The sequence below is a fragment of the Benincasa hispida genome, chromosome 12 (genome assembly GCF_027475165.1).
Source record: "Benincasa hispida cultivar pf3 chromosome 12, pf3_genome.v1.1, whole genome shotgun sequence".
In the NCBI taxonomy this organism is placed as follows: domain Eukaryota; kingdom Viridiplantae; phylum Streptophyta; class Magnoliopsida; order Cucurbitales; family Cucurbitaceae; genus Benincasa; species Benincasa hispida.
This window is the reverse complement of record NC_143489.1, coordinates 39,815,315-39,834,487: the sequence shown is the minus strand read 5'-3', so window position 1 is coordinate 39,834,487 and position 19,173 is coordinate 39,815,315. Positions and strand designations below refer to the sequence as shown.

The 19,173-nt window shown below is 35.6% G+C and overlaps 1 protein-coding gene across 47 annotated transcripts in view; it reads right to left on the bottom strand.

The window, feature by feature from the left end:
• The window catches only part of LOC120067269 (uncharacterized), a 38,596-nt gene extending 19,729 nt beyond the window's left edge, over positions 1-18,867 (bottom strand). For 5 of the 47 annotated variants that reach the window (XR_016525142.1, XM_090307874.1, XM_090307877.1 and 2 more), the window contains exons 1-13: positions 18,468-18,867; positions 16,559-16,752; positions 15,353-15,448; positions 14,184-14,264; positions 13,802-14,063; positions 13,106-13,136; positions 5,410-6,065; positions 5,248-5,296; positions 4,971-5,096; positions 1,618-1,683; positions 1,215-1,319; positions 924-1,015; positions 699-852 (exon numbers count right to left, since the gene is read on the bottom strand). Coding sequence is in view for 43 of the 47 variants with exons in the window: in XM_090307874.1 (XP_090164000.1) it covers positions 699-852; positions 924-1,015; positions 1,215-1,319; positions 1,618-1,683; positions 4,971-5,096; positions 5,248-5,296; positions 5,410-6,065; positions 13,106-13,136; positions 13,802-14,063; positions 14,184-14,253 (1,611 nt within the window). In the remaining 4 variants the exon portion in view is untranslated. Of the gene's footprint in view, positions 1-698; positions 853-923; positions 1,016-1,214; positions 1,320-1,617; positions 1,684-4,970; positions 5,097-5,247; positions 5,297-5,409; positions 6,066-13,105; positions 13,137-13,785; positions 14,080-14,183; positions 14,265-15,352; positions 15,449-15,650; positions 15,718-16,558; positions 16,753-18,467 lie in introns of those variants that run through there. The other 42 variants (XR_016525143.1, XM_090307878.1, XM_090307881.1 and 39 more) reach the window with 30 other exon arrangements.
• Between the last annotated feature and the right edge of the window lie 306 nt (positions 18,868-19,173).

Genomic DNA, 19,173 nt, shown 5'->3' with positions numbered 1-19,173 from the left:
TGATTTCGAGCTAGCACAACCAAACTTGGTGACGAGTTTGATCTTCTCGGGCGGATAGAGCTGATGTAAAAGTAGAGTCATAACTCCTTAAACTTCTGATTAGTTGTTTGTATTGTTAAGTATTTAGTTGTTTTATGAGTTTTAGTCCAGTTGGTTATTGTTTGTTAGTGACCAATTGTTCAGGTAACCAGTCTTAGGTGACCGGTTATATAGGTGGTCAGTTACCTTTCTTGTATAAATAGGCTTACTGTCATCCTATTTATTCATTAAGAAAAGAACTCTCTATTGCAATCTTGAAGCAATTACATCAATTTCCTTCCAGGGATATCTCACTAATTTTCACACCGCTCAAAAATTTAGGACTTTGAGGCTATTGAATTCTTATTGTTATATAGCAGCAAACAAAAGGGGGGGAAACAATTGAACTCCAATTTTGTAGTCTGTCTAGAAATTATCTTATTTTCATGATTTAAACCCAAACGGAAGCCTTATTCCAACACCTCAGCTTTGGTGGCCTTTTTATATATTTCAATCCTCAATTATTTTTTTTTTTTTTTTTTTTTTTTTTGAAGTAATAATAATAAGAAGAAGAAGAATATAGATGAGACAAATGAAGTACGGTTACTAAAGTTATTACCAATAGAAGAAGAAGAAGAATATAGATGAGACAAATGAAGTACAGTTACTAAAGTTATTACCAATAGTGGTCTGTTTTCAAGTAGTGAAATTCTGCTACAACTCGTAAGCTTCATGGCAATCACCAACCGCTTTATCTGCCAATTGACGGGTAAGGAATCCACAAGCTCAAAAAAATATGTTGCAAAGCCATACTCAGGACGTTCCATCACTATTCTGCACTCAAATGCAGCACCATCAATATCTCAGTAATCAGTTCACAAAGATACAAATTATATTAAATGCACCTTTTATGTCTCTCAAATACAAATACAAAAGACTGGAGATCCCGGCACCACCCCCACTCAACAGGCCAGTTTCGGAAATGAAGATATCTTGTCTAAAAAAGAAGGTTGAACAACAAATGTAGATCATCAGAGAGAAATGAACTGGACAATTTCAAAATTTGAGAAAATTCATCATCTGAAATGATGAACTAAATAGAAGTAACAGAAAAAAAAACGATACCAATGCAAAATAATTCAAAACCTTCAAGGCATCAGATGGGGAAAAATAAATAATAAATAAAAACTTATTACCTGCTCAATAAGTGAAACTAGACAAGCTAAGCAATAGCTTGCTCTTGAACTTTTCATGCATCTTATAGAGGGAAACTTCAAAAAGGAATGGCGTTGAGAAAAAAGCTGTTACCACATGGTTAAACAATAGTTTAGAGTATAGATAGAGTACAAGGACAAACTGACTAAAATCCCAACCATAAACCAATAGGCAGAGTAGTACTAACTGCTAGAAACCAATCAAAATTATCGTAAAAAATGTTTTGAGTTCTCTTCTTGGATAACAAACCAATATCATTGAAAATTGAAATATGACCAAAAGTGAGAAAAACAAAAGCCCTTTCTAGTTGGTAATTTCAAAGAAATATAGTTAGCGAAACTTAATAAGGATAAAAATAAAGATAAGTACAGAGGGTGGTATTACCCCAAATTTCCTCACTACTCTTCTAATACCATAAAAAACTCCATTCTGCCCACACATGTATGCACACTGCACAGCAAAGGAATAGAACAAACCAGTGATGTGTGAGCCCCAAACATGCAATCCTCCAATGACATGAGGTGCAGCCGTGCAGGTTGGTTAATCTTGAGATATTCTCCCTCATATAATTGTATAATTGAAAAAGTGGTGATAGCTAGTTGCTATCCTAAAATGGTCATCCAAACTTCAGACGATCCAAAGGAAGAACCCTAATGGAATGAAAATTTTGAAATTTTGAAAGGAAAGAAAAATAAGTAATGCCTCCTGATACAACACTTCTTCTCTTTTTTGGTAAGAACGAGAGCTTTCAATGAGAAATGACTCCAATCTAAAAGAATGATATCAAAACGAGTGTGCATAATTTTTTTATAAGAAACGGAGACTTGTATTCAAAAAAGAACAAACGAAAACAATCTAAAGGCAGGGGTTTAGAAGACCCCCCAAAAGTGCTAATGAATAAGAGCCTTCCTGTTGTTATAATCATCAAAAGCTATAATTACAAAAGTGTTTGGTGTAGTTTGTGCAGGCTATATGTTGAACAGCAGCTCAAAAAGAATCAAAAGAATCAAACTTATCTTCAAAAACTATGCTATTCCTCTTGTTCCAAATGCACCACAAAAGGGACCGAGAAGCACACCTCCAAAGGACATTCCCTCTAGGACCAAAAGCTTTACTATCTAGCCCATCAATCAACCAATCATCGATCTTGCTTGGGAGACAACACTCCAAGCCAAAAGTTCTAAACAAGAGATTCCAACCCTTCTTGGCAAAGTCAGAATGCAGAAACAAATGGTCAAGGGACTCCTCATTTTTAAGGCAAAGGCTTGAAGCTTCCCTTGAAGCTTTTCATGAGTATTAAGGCTTCTGTAAGCAAGGGACCATAGGAAAAACTTCACCTTTTTTGGAATTTTGAGTTTCCAGATGATACACACCAGAAGAAAGGTGAGAGGGGAAGCTCTCTTAGCAATATTCAGAAAGGTACTTTTAGTTGTAAACTTCCCCGTGGCATCTAGTTTCCACTCAAGACAATCATGTCTACTCTGAGGAGCCCAAGACCAGGATTTCCAGAATGGCAATCACATCTCCCATCTCTCTGTCCAAGACAAATTCTAAGACCCAAATTCCAGGATTGGCTGGTAGTGCACCAACAATCAGCCATTAAAGCATCCTTTTTCAGAGACAAGAAAAAAATTCAAAGGATCTAAGAGCTTTCCTCCCACAATGAAGGTCGAGAATTTGAAAAACAGCTCTTTATGTTTCAGAATTCCAGCCCAAAGCCTAGAATTTCTTCCCCTTTTCGGCATATTTGTGGACCAACCAGCAGCATCCATACCATAAATGGCTACAATTAACCACCTCCAAAGCGCATTTTCTTCCTGACAAAACCTCCAAAGCCACTTCATAAGAAGAGCTATGTTTTCTTGACGGAGGGACCCAATTCCAAAACCTCTGTGGATTATAGGGAAGGAAGAAGAAGTCCATTTAACGAGGTGGGAGGCAGGCTTGCAAGTCCCACCATTTCAAACAAGGTCTCTTATGACGTTTTCCAACCTGTTTATAATACTTACCGGAGCTAGCATAAGACAGAAGAAATAACAAGGAAGACTATTTAGCACCGACTGAGCTAGGGTCAATCTACCAACCTTTTGAGAGGGAAATTCCTCCCCATTTGTCCACCTTCGATTTAAACCGCTCCTCGAGAGATCTCCAAGCTTTCTTGGCACTGTGACCCCTCCAATAGGATAGACCAAATAAGTCAAAGGGAGAGTGTCCCCTTTGCACCCAAACTTAGTAGCAAAAAGACCCACCTCTACCCTTCCAAGGTTAATTCTGATGTTTGAGGTTTTAGTAACATTAAGATACAGTCCCGATCCCAAGAGAAACAGGTTTACAACCATCCACCAAGCCTCAAGGTTGTCTTTTTCCCAAGAGGAAAAGAGAAGAGTGCTGTCTGCATACTGGAGGTGAGTTAACTCAAAAAGTCATATTTCCAAAGGGAGAAAGATCCATTACACAACATGGGAACCCCAAACAAACTAAAACAACTCTAGAGGGAGAAAGAAAACAAACACCCTGCAAATGATGATCAAGATCCTATCTTGCTGTTCGCAAAGGAAACACCACCACCAAATGTAAAACCATGGGAGAATGTTACTATCAGAAAAATATTGTTGGAGAGAATCACGAGGCAATTACATCCGAAACCTTAACTTAAATTCTTTCAAGAATCAGACCATTTTCCTTGAAAATATGCTCAAGATAATCTAACTCTAGCAAAATATCCACTGGGTAACAACATGAATTCATCAAAAGCTCTTGCCACCTCCTTTGGATTACTTTGAATATTGGGATTCAACTACATACCAACTAGGTGTTAAAAGATCTACTATCCGTACCACCCAACTACAAAAACTACACCTCTGGCGTGGTGGAACTATAGTAATTATCCTTCACTTTGATGACAACCTCCATAAAATCCATCTGTCTTCCTGACCATTTTCCGAGCAGAAGTTACAAAACCAGCACAGAAATCACATATATGGTCATTGCTTAAATGCTTAATAATTCAATTATCAAGAAGAAAATTCCCAACTCTAGTCCAGTCATGGTAAGGAATCTGCGAAATCTTCCAATGAACACTTGCATTTCTCCTTCCAAAGTTAAAAATAATAACTCTTTTACAGTGGCATAAGCATTCTTAATGCACAACAATTTCACCATATCTTCATCCTCAATAAAAGGTCTAGGCATACTAGAAAAGCTTCCTTGTAAACTTCTCAAGCAAAGACTAGAATTTCACCACCATTTATCTAGGACTACAGAGGTTTTCATGTTACCCTTCCTACCATTATTTGACCCCCTGAGATACTCCAAAAAATAACCACTCGAGCAAAAAGCTTGATTAGTTTCCGGGCGTACATGGTTCATTACCAATATTAAATCTTAAGAAATATATATTAGTTAATTCAGTAATATAAACCTCTCCCTCATGATATTAGGAAACTTGTGTTTAGTGGTCTAGAAAACCATATGTTTGATACGGTTAAAAGCCCTATGGGAGAATCATTAAGTATCATCCAAGGGTCGTCATTTCCCAAGTCTGAAAAATATCATAGGCATAGGATACTGAAACCTTATGGCTAGAAAAGCCAACAGCATATAGCCCATAAAGGAAAAACCTTGGGTTGAAACAAGATCGTGAATTTATCAAGACATACATGAGACTTTCCTTTATGAAAGATTAGTTTATCGTTGAAAAAAGTTAAAAATAGATAAAATCATGTGTCATTGCTCACCCTCGAGATCACATCTTCAAGCTCACCAAAGCTGTCTTCACTAAAAGACTCATCTAGATCATCATCAGTTTCAATCTCCCCATAAAGCTTGATTTCATCAACTTGAACACCTTTGTCAACTAGTATCTGCCAATGAAACTAGAATGAATACGATCCAAAAAAATTTTGAAAAGGATTCGAAACTTTTCATTAAGTAAATAAAAAGAGACTAATGCTATATCACAATTAGAATACAATCCAAATTCGCAAGCACAATTGAATGACATGTGAATATCACCTGGAGAAGGCCAGGAGCGTCTTCCTCCAGTGCTGTTTCAATTGAATTCCTGCAAATAAATTGACACATATAACATCTTAAAGGGATTGAGAAAACATAGAAAACACACTTTTATCGGGGGATAAAAAACCAACTTTCAAAAGTAAAATTCCAAGTACATACGTGGCAGTTTTTTTCCGTTTGCGTCTCCCTTTAATGTTCATAAAACTACCAGGTTCTGGAACAAGAATGCTGCATCCAGGGTCAGAAGGTTTTGGATGCTCATAATCCATAGATGTAAAACCAAAAACCTTCCGAGAAGAGAAAAACTTCATTCGATCTTGCAATCGCATATTGTCCAACTTATTTTCATAATGTTCATCAGGAATGGTTGTTTCACTCTTTATCAACACAGTGTTGCTACAGACATTATTCGTATCCTTACCATATATGTTGCAGTCATCCACATGACCATAAGGTTCATCCTTCACTTTCGTGGAACTCAATAAATTTGCTTTAGGAACATGATCAGTCAAAGGCTGTGAAGCTAATTTTGTAGCTACCTTCTCTGTTGAGCAGATCTTATCTTTTTTAAGTTCCATATCATCGCCTGATTCGGTAGATTTGTTCGAAGAATGGTTGCTTGAGAAATATGATGCCGGAAGAGTTGCATTAGGTGAACAAACTACTGAAGGGCTGCAAAGACGAGGAGCATGACTTCCAGTTCTATCATGCAACACATTTTCAATTTCCATCAGTTCTTCACAAGCAAACATGGATTTCTCCCTCTGTTTCAAGGAGCAATGTAAAAGTTCTCCCGATGGCACACCAGAACCACGCTGCACAACCAACACTATATCAAATTACCAAGAACTCTAAACAACAACAACAACAACAAAAATTAAAATTAAAATTAAAATTAAAAATTAAAAAAATAAAATAAAATCATGAAAAATCATCACAAGACTTAATGTTTCCATATGAGAAAAACATGGAAGGAAACATTAAAGGCCCACCAATAAAATAAGCATAAAGAAAATAAGAAAGACTGTATAATCAATCATAAAAGTCAGGGGTCATAACAAGAAGCGTTTGACCAATTTCGTTGGAGAAAACAAGGATCCATAACAAAAACCTATGCTTGTCTATATTTACACAACCTTTGACAGAACAAAATTATGAGGAACGCTTTTTAAACATTTTTCTAAAATAAAACTTGTGCCCTTTAAACTGATGACTTTATACTGATCTCATACGCCACAGTTCACATTGATAGGTTTGCTTTCTTAAGAGAAAGATGTATAGTATGCACATGGCCGAAGAATACAGCCTAGGGGCAGGGGAAGAGAGAAACCCCTCCCTCGCCAAAAGGACTAAAAAGAGGGCTTTCAATTAGATTATATCATGAACAAGTTGTAATTACAAAAGAAATTTTGGTACTTCAATCACTACCAATGCAACAATTGCAAAGAAAAAACTCGCGACAGCAAAAGAAGAAAACAAGCAAATGCGAACAGCAGCCTTGCAAACTCAAACAAACAGAGCTACCTTGTCAACGCAGACTTACTAACAAAAAAGCCTGTCAGAGGTAGGGTGGCCATTGTAAACAGCAACTAGGGTTCCCACTCTAGGAAGCAGCTAGGATTTTAGATGGTGACTAGGGTTTGTATAAGGATTGTGGCTCTGATACCGACTAGAATTTGATGTATAAAAATAATTGCATTTCTTCTAAGGTCTCCTTATCTAGAAGAAAGATCATCTACCAATAAGGAAAAAAAATCATAGGGGCTGTTTGGGGGGCAGAGTTTAGTTCATATGTCTAGAGTTAATGTCTGTAAAGTTTATGTGTATGTGGAGTTTATATGTTTGTGTTTGGGGTATTGAGTTGAGTTCATACGTCAGGGATATCTAGTACAATTTTTTCTGACATAAATAATTTGTTTTTATGATGATTATTTTTGTTTGGAAACTATTTTATTCAATTGTTATACATATTTTTTAATAAACTATGGATTGCACTTTGTTTTATTTTTTTTTTTTAAAGTGCACATGTATAATTGGGAATTTTGGGAAATGGGTTTTAGAGTTTACTTTTGGATCATGCATTTTAAATTTATTTTAATTTAAGCAATCATTTTACAAATTTGTACATTTCACGTTTCTAGTTAAGTTGGACAAAATTATATTGCATTCATTGAACAAAACAAATTTGGATTTATATTGTAAGTGAAATATCCTCAAAATGTAATTGTACTGTAATGACCCTATTAATGACCACATTACATGGTTTGTATAAAAAATATGTAACAAAGGTCACATTCTCCAGCTATTATATGATACAAAACAAATATATATATATGATATGGGCCAACAAATGGCAAGTCCACGTACACAAAATAATTATATAAACGTCCACCTAAATCCTCTATCTAATAGATATGTTCAACAACTTCCTTTCGCCCCCTAAACACCAATTCATGCTTATCTTTTTGTCATGATACAAGCATCTGTTTGGATTAGCTTAGGAAAAAAAAAAGTTTTTCAAAAGTTATTTTCATTTAAACACTTTTGATAAAAAAAAAAAAAATGTTCAAAATCTGTATTTTCCATCCAGTGTGCACTGCGTCAGAAAATCTTCGTCTTCGATCTCTCTTCGCAACGCAATATAGAAGTCTAACAGTTTCTCTCGGCATCTGTCTTTTAAGTCATTGATTTCATATCGTAAGACCAGGAATGCCCTATTTGATCTCTTCCTCTCCCATCTAATTGAGTTGCTTCCTCTTTCATTTTCATTTCCAAATCCAGCTCACTCCCACGTGTCCTTTGGACCCTTTGCTTAGAAGTGGATTCAAACCACTGACACAAGGTCCCTGCTGTTGCGGTCGATGCTCGTTTGCGCGTGCGTGAACCAACCACATATCAAAAGGTTTGGAACCCAAGCTGACCTTATGGGTGTAAAATATCAATGACAAACAAAATTGGCCCCCTAACACTGAATTGAGTTCAGATCTCAACTGATAGCAACTCATACCCTCACCCCAAACGCCCCATACAAATATAAATGATAAATATACACATAACACGCATCTAATGTTACAAAATATAAAGGAAATCCAACAGCATGCAACGTTTTGAGAAACAAGCAAATGTAAGTCTCGTTGGTGGTTTATTGATAATCCCTTTCTTAAAAAGTCTTAGGAACACTTTCACCAACTTTATGTTCAAGGCTTTTTAAGAAATTCAATTGTCATACCGTGAAGACCCAAAGACTTTTGATTGCCAAGATTCCAATGTCTTGCAAGGGAGGGAACCACTTCATCTGTTCAACTTCCATCCATTGCACGCTTAACTCTGGGAGTAAATTTTCAAAATCTCCTTTTCTATTCCTTTCTTAGAGATAAGAAGTTTGTCCCTTTGGTCCTTATGAGAGTACCAATTGGTGTTATATTGGGAATATTAATACAACATTGGTAAGGGCATCATGGTAATTAGATAGGGATATCTTGGTTATAAATAGAGGAGGTTGGACACCTTAGAGGGGAAATCAATTTAGTGAGAGTTTTCATTGTAGGACTTTGGGAGAGAGAGAGCCTTCTCAAAAGTCTATTGGCATATTGTAACTTCTCGTGATATTGCGATCTATTACTAACTTTGTGTTCTTTGTTGTTCTTTTTTTCATTTTTTTTTTGTTAGTTTCCTTGTTATGTGGTATTCTAACAAATTGGTAACAAAGCAAGTTTATCCTGGAGTACTGTTTTTGGAAATGGGAGAAGAAACACGGTGGTCATGGGAGCAATGGCTAAATTTGGTAGCTAACACGAGCGAGAGATGGCAGAAATAGGAGAAGCTCTATGATCATGGAAGCAAGTGCAAAATTGGACTACGGATCGCAAGCACGACACACAAAAAAGAGAAGTTCAGTGGGGGAAATTGCAACAAACTCCTAAAGAAAAGCAAAAAAGAGATGAGAATGTCGAGTTGGTGATCAAAGCCAAAGACTGATAGTCTTGAAGACCATTGACATCAGGGGATCAAAGGAATCTTCTGTGAAGTGCATAAGCAATGGCAGAGGAGAATTCGAACGAGGAAGATGAAGAAATTAAGGAGGAAATGCGTAAGGAAAAACATGATAGCAAAAAAGAGGTGAGGCAAGTGGAGAGAGAAACCAAGGGCAGACATGAGGTGGGATAGACAATAGGTCCATTCAAAGAAGAGCATTCGAACAATGGTAAAGGCAAAAGTTTGAAATTGGAGAAAGATGACGAGGAGAGAAAATACCTCCAAGGCATGGAGATGAGTGGGAGAAAAACCGAGGGACGAAAGAGTAGTCCGATAACCACTAGAAACCGGACCAAGAAATTGTGTACGGTGAAACTTGAAGAATAAGGTTTAGCAAAGTTGGAAGAAAAATCAACAAAGAAGGAAAAAGAAGAAAATAAATGGTGGTGGTAGATGGAAGGATAAATGTTGGGGAAAGAAAATACATCGGCATTCGTATGGTCAGAAAATCGAGGCATCAAGGGGAAGAAGTCACAGCGGAGGAAAGACACATGGGCGGTCACTCATGGTTGAGGGAATAAGAGGATTTTGTATAAGCTGAAAATGACTAAGGACATGGTTGGCAATGGATGGAGATGAAGGCTTAGGGAAGGTGCAATTTTCGTGAAAAGGATGGCAAAAATTTCTCTAACCACGTGAAGTATCAAGAGGCAAGGTCAGGGGTCGAAAAAATTTGCAGCATTAACTTTACTTTAATAAATTGGCTGGATCTAGATGAAAAGGCACAAGAATTCTCAAATGGGCTTAGTCTAAATAAAGAAGTTGAGCCCAAAATGGTACGTAGCTTCAGGCTAGATTGGAGGTGCTGAAAAGGTGGAATATCAAGCCACGTGAGAATATACAAAGAAAGAAAAAAGGAGCTTCGTGGGCTGGATTTTAATGAATTCATTGAGGCCCATTTGTTAGAGGCAAAAAAAAAAAAAGTTGTAATGCCATTCAGCATTGGGTTGCTCAATGGTCTCTTCTTATGTTAAGTTGGGTTAGCATTCCTTGTAATGTTCCTTCTAATTTTGATTTTAGGTGTGCGTAATTTTTTGTTTGGCGTTTGTATTGGACCAAGGTGTCTTTGAAGAACAGGGTAATGTGGGAGTATTAGTTAGGGTTATATTGGGGTATAATATTAGTAATGGCATTGTGGTAATCACTTAGGGATGTCTTTGTTTCGAATAGAGAGGGTTGGACGCCCTTTGGGGGATCAATTTAGTCGGAGTGAGAACCCTCTCAAAAGGCTATTGTTATATTGAAACTTCTCATAGAATTGCAATATATTACTATCGTTGTGTTCTTTAAGTTTCCTTGTTAGGTGGTATCCTAACAGCCCTCCAAAAATGAGACGATTATTTTGATTTTCCAAGCCATCGTCCATATGTAGAAAGAACTAGAGTTCTCTCCCTCCTTCAGCCACTGGAACTTATATTATGAAGTCTCATAGGCTACTCCTTTTGAGGATCCAACATCGAAAAAATCAAGGGACCTCACGATGTTTATCAGAATCATGGTCTAAACCTAGCTATGTGGAGGATCCTGAACAAAGAAATTTAGTGAGCCTCGTGATGTGCCTCGAGATTTAGAGAAAAAGCTCTCTCATGGTTGGGAGTGGACAGATTTGTTCAAGGGAAGGCCCAAAGTTGTACTTTGTTCATGGGGAGGATTGTTAGGAGTGTAAACAAAGACCCACCTTGGTTAAGGAAGGAAATGATCATGGGGTGTATCAGCGAAGACAATTACCTCCATTGGTATGAGGCCTTTTGGGTGGTTCCAAAAGCAAAGTCATGAAGATTTATGCACAAAGTGAACAATATCATACCATTGTGAAAATGGATGGAGATTTTGTTGTTATCAATTAGTATCAGAGCCCACGAACTTCAAATGGGCATTCGGTCCAAAAACAAAATTTGGGCCCGTTCCAAGAACGATGAAACCTAAGAGACACTATCTCGAGGGGGCTTGTTGAGGATCCAACATTGAAAATATTAAGGGAGCTCACAATGTTTATAAGATACATAGATACTCCTCTCATTGCCAATTAGTTTTGAGATGGAACACCATGCTATCTAACAACTTCTTTGATATTGACTCCAAAAGTAAATCTTTCAAAAAGCTTCCTTGCCTGGTTAGGTCATTATTCACCCCACCCTTCTCTTCAATCTTATCAGTCTCATAAATTCTATCGATATATGTGCAATTTTTGTCAAATCACAGCGGCTAAAGCCACAAAAGGTTTGTCAATGAAGGATATCACACCTTTCCCCTAATAAGGAATAATTTGGCACAAAGATAAGCAACATTGTTTTATCCCCCAAAAAAAAAAAAAATGCTAGAAAGAAATATATATTTGTTAGTCTAAGACTTGTGCACACCTCAAGTAATCTCACAAGAACTACTAAGTTTTGTTGTAAGGAAACTAGTAGGATATAAAATCATTGGTAGGTCTCATTCCCTCTAAGTCGTTTATTTATTTCCTTTCTTAGAACTCAAGGATACAATTGTACAACCTATAGAACAAATCATGTTCAAGTAAGGTCGTCATTTACTTATTTCGTTTCGGCTTTTCTTTTCTAATACCCTTCACTTAGTTCATTGGCTTCAATGATTATAGATGACCTAAAATATTGCAAGAACAACAAAATTCACACCAAGAGTAACAAAAAGGTGTGATCCATGAAACCCTACAAGGCTTTTTTTTTTCTTTTGAAGATTCTATTATTCTTTTGCAGCCACAAAAACTAAGATGAAGCTTTTTCAAGATAAAGCCATATAACTTCTCTCATCTGAAAGGATTGTCACCTTCAAGGACGATGAGGAGCAAATTTTTATAATTTCTAGGAGGTGTTTGGCCCAAGAGTTGGAGTTGGAGGGTGGAGTTGTTAACTCCACTCCTTGTTCAACTCCACCTCTTGTTTGGTTCACAAACCCACAACTAAAAAAAAGCATCAATCTCATACTAGAACTCAAGGACACAGATGTACAACCTATAGAATAGATCCTATTCAAGTAAGGTTATACATCAATCTCATACCTTGTTAGCTCCTTACATTGTGGGCCCATGACTAAACTATTCCTCAGACTTCACAACTCCACTCTTTACCTCAAACACCCTTCTAAGGAGGGCTAATTTCCAAATATTGCAAGAAGTGGAACAAAATGGGGCAAAGGGGAAAGTGCTGGAAATATGATATGATCTTGAGTTTTAGCATTTTTCTTGCACAAACCTCACCACTTACCACTTGGTGAGAGAAATATAAAAGGACTCCTATTATGAATGAGGCCATGTGTTAAGCTTCCATGAGAGAGTTCCCAAAAGGAGATTTTAAACTTCTCTCATACCAAATAGAAAAGAAAGGGATTATCCAACCTTCCTTTGTCAATCAAATTAGTGAAATATTCCTTTGTTGGCCCATCGTTTCTCATGACCCATGTCTAGCCCCTCTAAATGGGACTCAACCCCTTCTTCTGTTGACCCACTCTTGAGTTGTTATCCCCAAACTTCTTCAACCACAAGAAGCTTAAAAGAAAATCCTCTACTTTCCCTAGTCTACTTCATGACAATAGACGTTTCTACCTTTTAGAGCACTGCTGCCCACCCGCCACACCTTCAACTTTGACCCATAAATTTCTACTTGACAAAGAAGCACCTAGCAATGCCTAATTTCACATCCCAGAGTCCTACTTCTAAAAATTTCACTTTCGTCTTGGTCACTTCACTATCATACAACAGAAACTAAAGTTGTCGAGGACATTGGGCTTGTGTGAGATTTTACCTATGATGTTTAGAATTGCAGATTTTTTGCTACAAAATTACAGAAAAGCAAGGAATTACCTCCACATGATTTGTCAAACCCAATGCTCGCCTACAATGGGAACAAGAAAATAACATCAGAGAAAGTCTAATCCTTCACAAAAGGATATTCAGAAACCGTCCAAATAAATTTTGTGATCAACTTCGACTTGATTTCATTTTAATCTCTAAGCTTTTGTGCTTTCAATTATATCTCTCAACTTTAAATATATAGTTATATAACTAAAAACTTTTACCATAAATGTTCTTTCTGAAAAAATGATGATAATAATAAAAATAATAAAATCATCAGTTGTCAACTAAGTTAAAACATGAAATTGTTGGGGAGTTTTATTTCACTGGCTTCTTTTCTTCTTTTTTATAAGAAATAGATATGTATTTCACTAGCTTCATTTGTTTGACAATTTTTAATTAAATTTAAGTAGTTAAGAACTATATTGTTACAGTTATGTGGGTTATATTATTTATCCTAGTTATTAAATTTAACTAGAGAAGTTAGTGGTAAAGATTAATTTTGGGTGATTTACTAAATTGAAATAATTGAAAGTTTAGGAACTTTACAGTAAGACTAAAACATTATTTCAACCAAAAAAAGAACCAGATTCAATCAAGTCATATTACATTCTTGTCTAAGTATGGGGGAAAAGAGTAATACCAAGTTGATAGAAACAAATAACTACAGATAGAGAAAATATGATCACCAAGAAAATGTGGAACCTTGATAGCAGCATCCTTAGTCGATCTATCAATGGAACATGATCAAGATCTTCATTGAAGTCATTAAACATCTCATTTTTAACCTTAGTTACAGCCACACCAGCAGAAGCAAAGTCATCTACACCATCTACCAAGGTACCTGATAAGGTGCTTGTGGATTCCACCCTTACCCGATCAAGAACCTTTTGTGACATTTGATTCTCAAAAGTCGGGTTCTCTATATTCAATCGAGGCCCCTGACTGTGATTGTCCATAAGATGACCTACATAAGGTAAGAACTATAGAATGAACGTGAATGAAATCAATTATCTGAAGAACAATATAGAAAGGCCTTCATAAGTACACCCCCCCCCCCCCCCAAAAAAAAAAAAAACCCACATACCAGTAGTGTCATTGATTTGTGCTTTCAGTTGTTGATCTTCCAAATTTTTGGCGTCGCAGGCAGATATCATACTGGAAACACCTTGCAGCATGGACAAAGAACGAATTGGAGAGAGAGAGAGGGGAAGGGAAAAAACAGTTGCACCAATACTCACTGGCCATAAGTTATTTTATGTCAATTTCATCTGATTAAACTTTTAACGAATAAAATAATACGAGTCATTAGAATTCATATTATCAAGTATAGTTTTTTTTCTTTTCTTAATGACCTTACCATTTAAAAAATGAAAGGACATGCAGCTGGGCAATATAAAAAAAAATACTCCAAAACAAGGGGTGTGACAAAAACTTCACAAGAACAAAACAGAAAAAAAAAATGTACCATATAATTTGAAACTTTGTATTTTGTTTAAAAATTCTAATTCAAAACAAGAAGCAAAAAATATTTTAAACTCATTGGTTAGAGGAAAATGTTGAACCTACTTGAAAACCAAACCTCCCATCTCCTCCTCTACTATTTATCCCAAGTCATTGTTTCAAGTTTCTACACAACTCCTGCAAACCACGAACTAGGAAATTCTAATATATATTGACTCACTTATCTAAAATTACCTAGCACCTGCAAACCAACAATATTTCTACAACACAATCCCAGAGTTTATTTGCACAAGGCTAGCTAACAGGGCCAAAATTGAAATTAAAACCTATATCTCAATCTCTTATTCAACCAGAATCATATAATAACAAATATCCATATTTTCAGTGACATTTTCATCAAAACAAAATCATGCAAAGTAACAAACAAATAAATTTCCATTAACCAATCAACAAAACGTTTTTACAAATAAGGTAAGTATCATATGTCTAACAAGTTTTCCATACATAATGCATAGGTAATCAATTAAGTGATAACAAACAGACATCATATATATCGTCCGATGAATTTACATATTCAACTCTAGTCTCGTCAAAATCCAATTGACTATACTGTGAGTTTGTCTCGTCAACTGCAAATAAATAAGTGAACATAATACATTTTTAAAAAAAATACTTGTAGTAGCGTAAGCTCACAATGCCTACACAAACTCAAATTGCTCCATTTCCGACTACGTTGTATCCACATACAATAAATATTATGCGAACAAATAGTGAGTTTGTAATGAGGAATACCTTGTAAATGAGCATTTCCACAAGAAGCATCTAATGTTTATATTCGTGGTGAAAAAGTGAATTCTCCCTGACTTTGCTGCTTTTTTCTACCACCATCTGGATGTAGTGAAAAGGAATTACCCACAAACATTATATAAGTTCCACCACAATGAGACCCCCCCTCATTTTGAGCAAAAATAGAAACTAACTTGGCTATTTGACTGAATAGGAATCTATAAATATAGTTTTCTAAAAATATAGAAGATTATCAAAATAATTAACATCAGCAAATACTGGTCACTAAAAATTATTTTCGTACCATTGCCCAAGGTCTTATGATATTCAAATGCCTCTCGATATATTATAAGAAGAATAACCTGTAATAACTTCAAAAGCATATATTATTTGCAGAGTACATCAACATGTGCAAGACGATGGATCCCAAGAAGTTGAAAAGGTGAACATAAATATCAACATATATGTACATTAAAGAGGCAACAATCATATCAAAATTAAAATGGTTCTTAAGTTCCTAATGATTTTTTTTACAAGTATGATGCCTCAAAACAACGAAGTCGCCATCTAAAATTATCTATAGCACCTACATCGGCACCATGGAAACCAGGGAACCTAAAAACTATAAGATAACACTTCAAGAACCCGCGTGGAAGATATTATGTTTATATTTAATATAACACTTTAATGACCAACTACACAACTAGCAATCCCAAGGTTCCATTCACGCATACCTAAGTCGACAGCATCGATCATCTCATTGAAAATTTGAAACAAGTAACATATGTATCAACTTCACACAATTAACAAAACGTTGGTGAACAATGCATATTTATGACACTTTTACATTGTCAATAAATACATCTCATGCCAGTTTGTTAAATGTGAAAGAAATTATTATATTGATAGAAAGTTATTTTTTTAACCTGTCAATACACGTGATTGCCATCATCAATTAATCCTATTTTGACAAGAAGAATCAGAATGGTTATCACAAAATATATACTTTCGCTGTTTTTTTTTTAGTATCAAAAGAGGAGGAAATGAGAAGAAAATGAACAAATTATTTTTACATGCAACAAATTTGATATGATGGGAATATATACGCTCTAATACCATCATAATTCATCCCCCGTAAGCATGTCAAAAGCGACTTAGGATAAAAGATTCAATCATAATGAGGCAAAGTGAAAGTTATCTAGCTAGTAGTACCTCATATCGATGGGAACATTGAACATCCTCTCACTTCTGCTTAGCTCTTTGTGAGTTTCTGTAACTATAGTGCTTCCTTGTCCTTCCCAACCTTGAGGAATTCAGTAATTCTCTTCTCATATAGGACATGGCCCCAAAGGCAGAAACATCTCGAATCAAACTCCTCACAATGATACCTCTTTTTTGCTACATTTCTGTAGTTATCAATTATCAATCAAATTCTACCCATCAATTTTCAAAAGTATCATGCAAACAGAAAAAAACTGCGATTTGAAAATTAGCAAAGGAAGAATAGAGTATTTACTAGCATGGGTTGAACATAGGTATGATTGATGCACATTTTAAAACAAATTGCCTACTTAGAAATCTCTCAAATCCACACGTTAATTAGCATTCTCACAAAGTTCTAAAAACATATAAACGTAGAAGTTCTCACAACTTTTATTACAAGTCTAGAAATATTTATTTCTTTTAACAAACAAAGTAACAGAAAATGGCTCAATTCAGCGCCACAACTCACTATGATGCATACCAATTTCCTACATATTAGGGCAACAGTATCAACTAAAAATAGTGTATTAAGGTCAATCAGCTGCAGTAAAAAATTTATGTCCTAAATGACCAATTACAACACCTACTCATAATCACAACAACCTCAGCATAATCCATCAGCTCCTCTTTAAATTATATTCATCGACATGGAAACAATTCTACAAACACACACGTGAGGTCTGGTTGTCATTGTTCACATGTCAATTACACACGGTCATTTATTTCTTTCCTTCTAAGTGGCAAACTTTGTCTCCATGTTTAGTATCAAATGAGTTTATGGTGAATAAAGAAATTCAAGCATTCTTTTAATATATGAGAATATAACTTCATTCTTCCAACAACAATCAAACTAAGGCCATACTGGGATATGATAAGGATGCTATGGTTGTGTCAATCTAGTTGAGATAATCGGGTGCATCTCTTGATCCTAGGATTTTGTGTTATTATATTTTGTTGTATCTTTTATCTCTATTACTTGATGTCTCTATATATTTTGAGCATTAGACTCTGTTCATTACATCAATGAAAAGCTTTGTTTCCGTTTTCCAAAAAAAAAATCACAACCAGATATCTTCTATAGGCTGTACAACTATTGTCGTCCTTGAATTCTAAAAAAATAAATTGCTTGTTATTGTTAGCTACTTTTGCAACTATAATTAATAGAAGAAAAAAATACTTTACATACTCAACAACAAAAATCCAAAAATGATAATTTTGCAACCATTAAAATAACAGCTTAAAACAATATGGAAAGTACTTTACTTACGTTATCAACAACAATATTTATGCAAACTGCGAAAACCTTGGTTGAGTGGATGGTGGGTTTGATTAAATTTTGGGTCCAGAATGCTTTAAAAATTAATAAAATGAGTTTTTTTTCTCAGAATCCTAACCCGGTACTGAATATACAAGTCATTATAATCTCTCTTTTTTTCATGACAACGACCTAACCAACAAGATTATGCAACAAAAAATGAATTTTATATATATACAAACAAAATAGAACGAAACATGCAAAACTGAGTATTGGGAATACTTGAATTGAAGAGCTATTAAACAAAGACATCCAAATTCTGAACTGTTGCGTCCTTCACTTACTAAGCAATCATAACAAGAAAACAGTAAGTTTCAAAAAAAATGTAGTAACTATTTTTACGAAAAAAGCCATAGAAAATGCAGAACGATTTACATAGTCAATATAAACTCAAATAAATACCCTAACCTATAGCTATGTGAATTAACCTTGTTGGTTTGAAACTTTTGAAGCTCCGTATCCAACTCCAAAACGAAGTGGGTAAAACCAAATTGGGTCATGGTAACGAAAATAAAGGGGAGAAACTCGAAATTTTAACCATACCCATGCTGGACAAGACAGGATATAGACTGGAGGAAGAAGCTCCAACCACTGTAGCAGCGTCCGACGAAGCCTAAGCGTGCTGTGTGGCGGTCGGCGACCTGTGCGCGAGGACAAGAGATAAACGGAGGCACCGGCGACGATCCTAGGCGCGGCGCGACGGCGACTGGGCTGACGCTCGAAGACGACGGCAAATGGATAGCGCTGCAGCGGCGGTTGTTCGGTTGAGCGGTGGTCAGCGGACGGTGGCTGTTGAGAGAGAAAAAGGGATGGTTTTGGGGTTTTCTCTTGGGCTTGAAGTTTGGTTCGCTTAGGGGTGTCCAAAACCTCCATTGTCCAAAAAAAAAAAAAAAAAAAAAAAAATCAATCAATTCAATCCCATCCGTGCACTTTTGATTAAGTTATCAACTCATCTCAATTGTATTAGATTTAAATAAATGAAATTTTTTTGAATTCAGTTTGTTCATAGTTTTACTTAAAATAATTTGAATCAGTCTAAATCAATCTGAACTTATTATTAATTTTAAAATATTTATTTTTTAATTAATTTTATTTTTTTTATACTCTTAAAAATACTTTTTTAGTTCTATGTAAAAAAAATCGTTATTTTACCATTTTTTATAATAAAAATTTAAATAAATGACCCGACTAATCCAAACAAACCCAACCATAAATGTTTTTATGGTTGGGTTTGGAATTATTTGGGTTG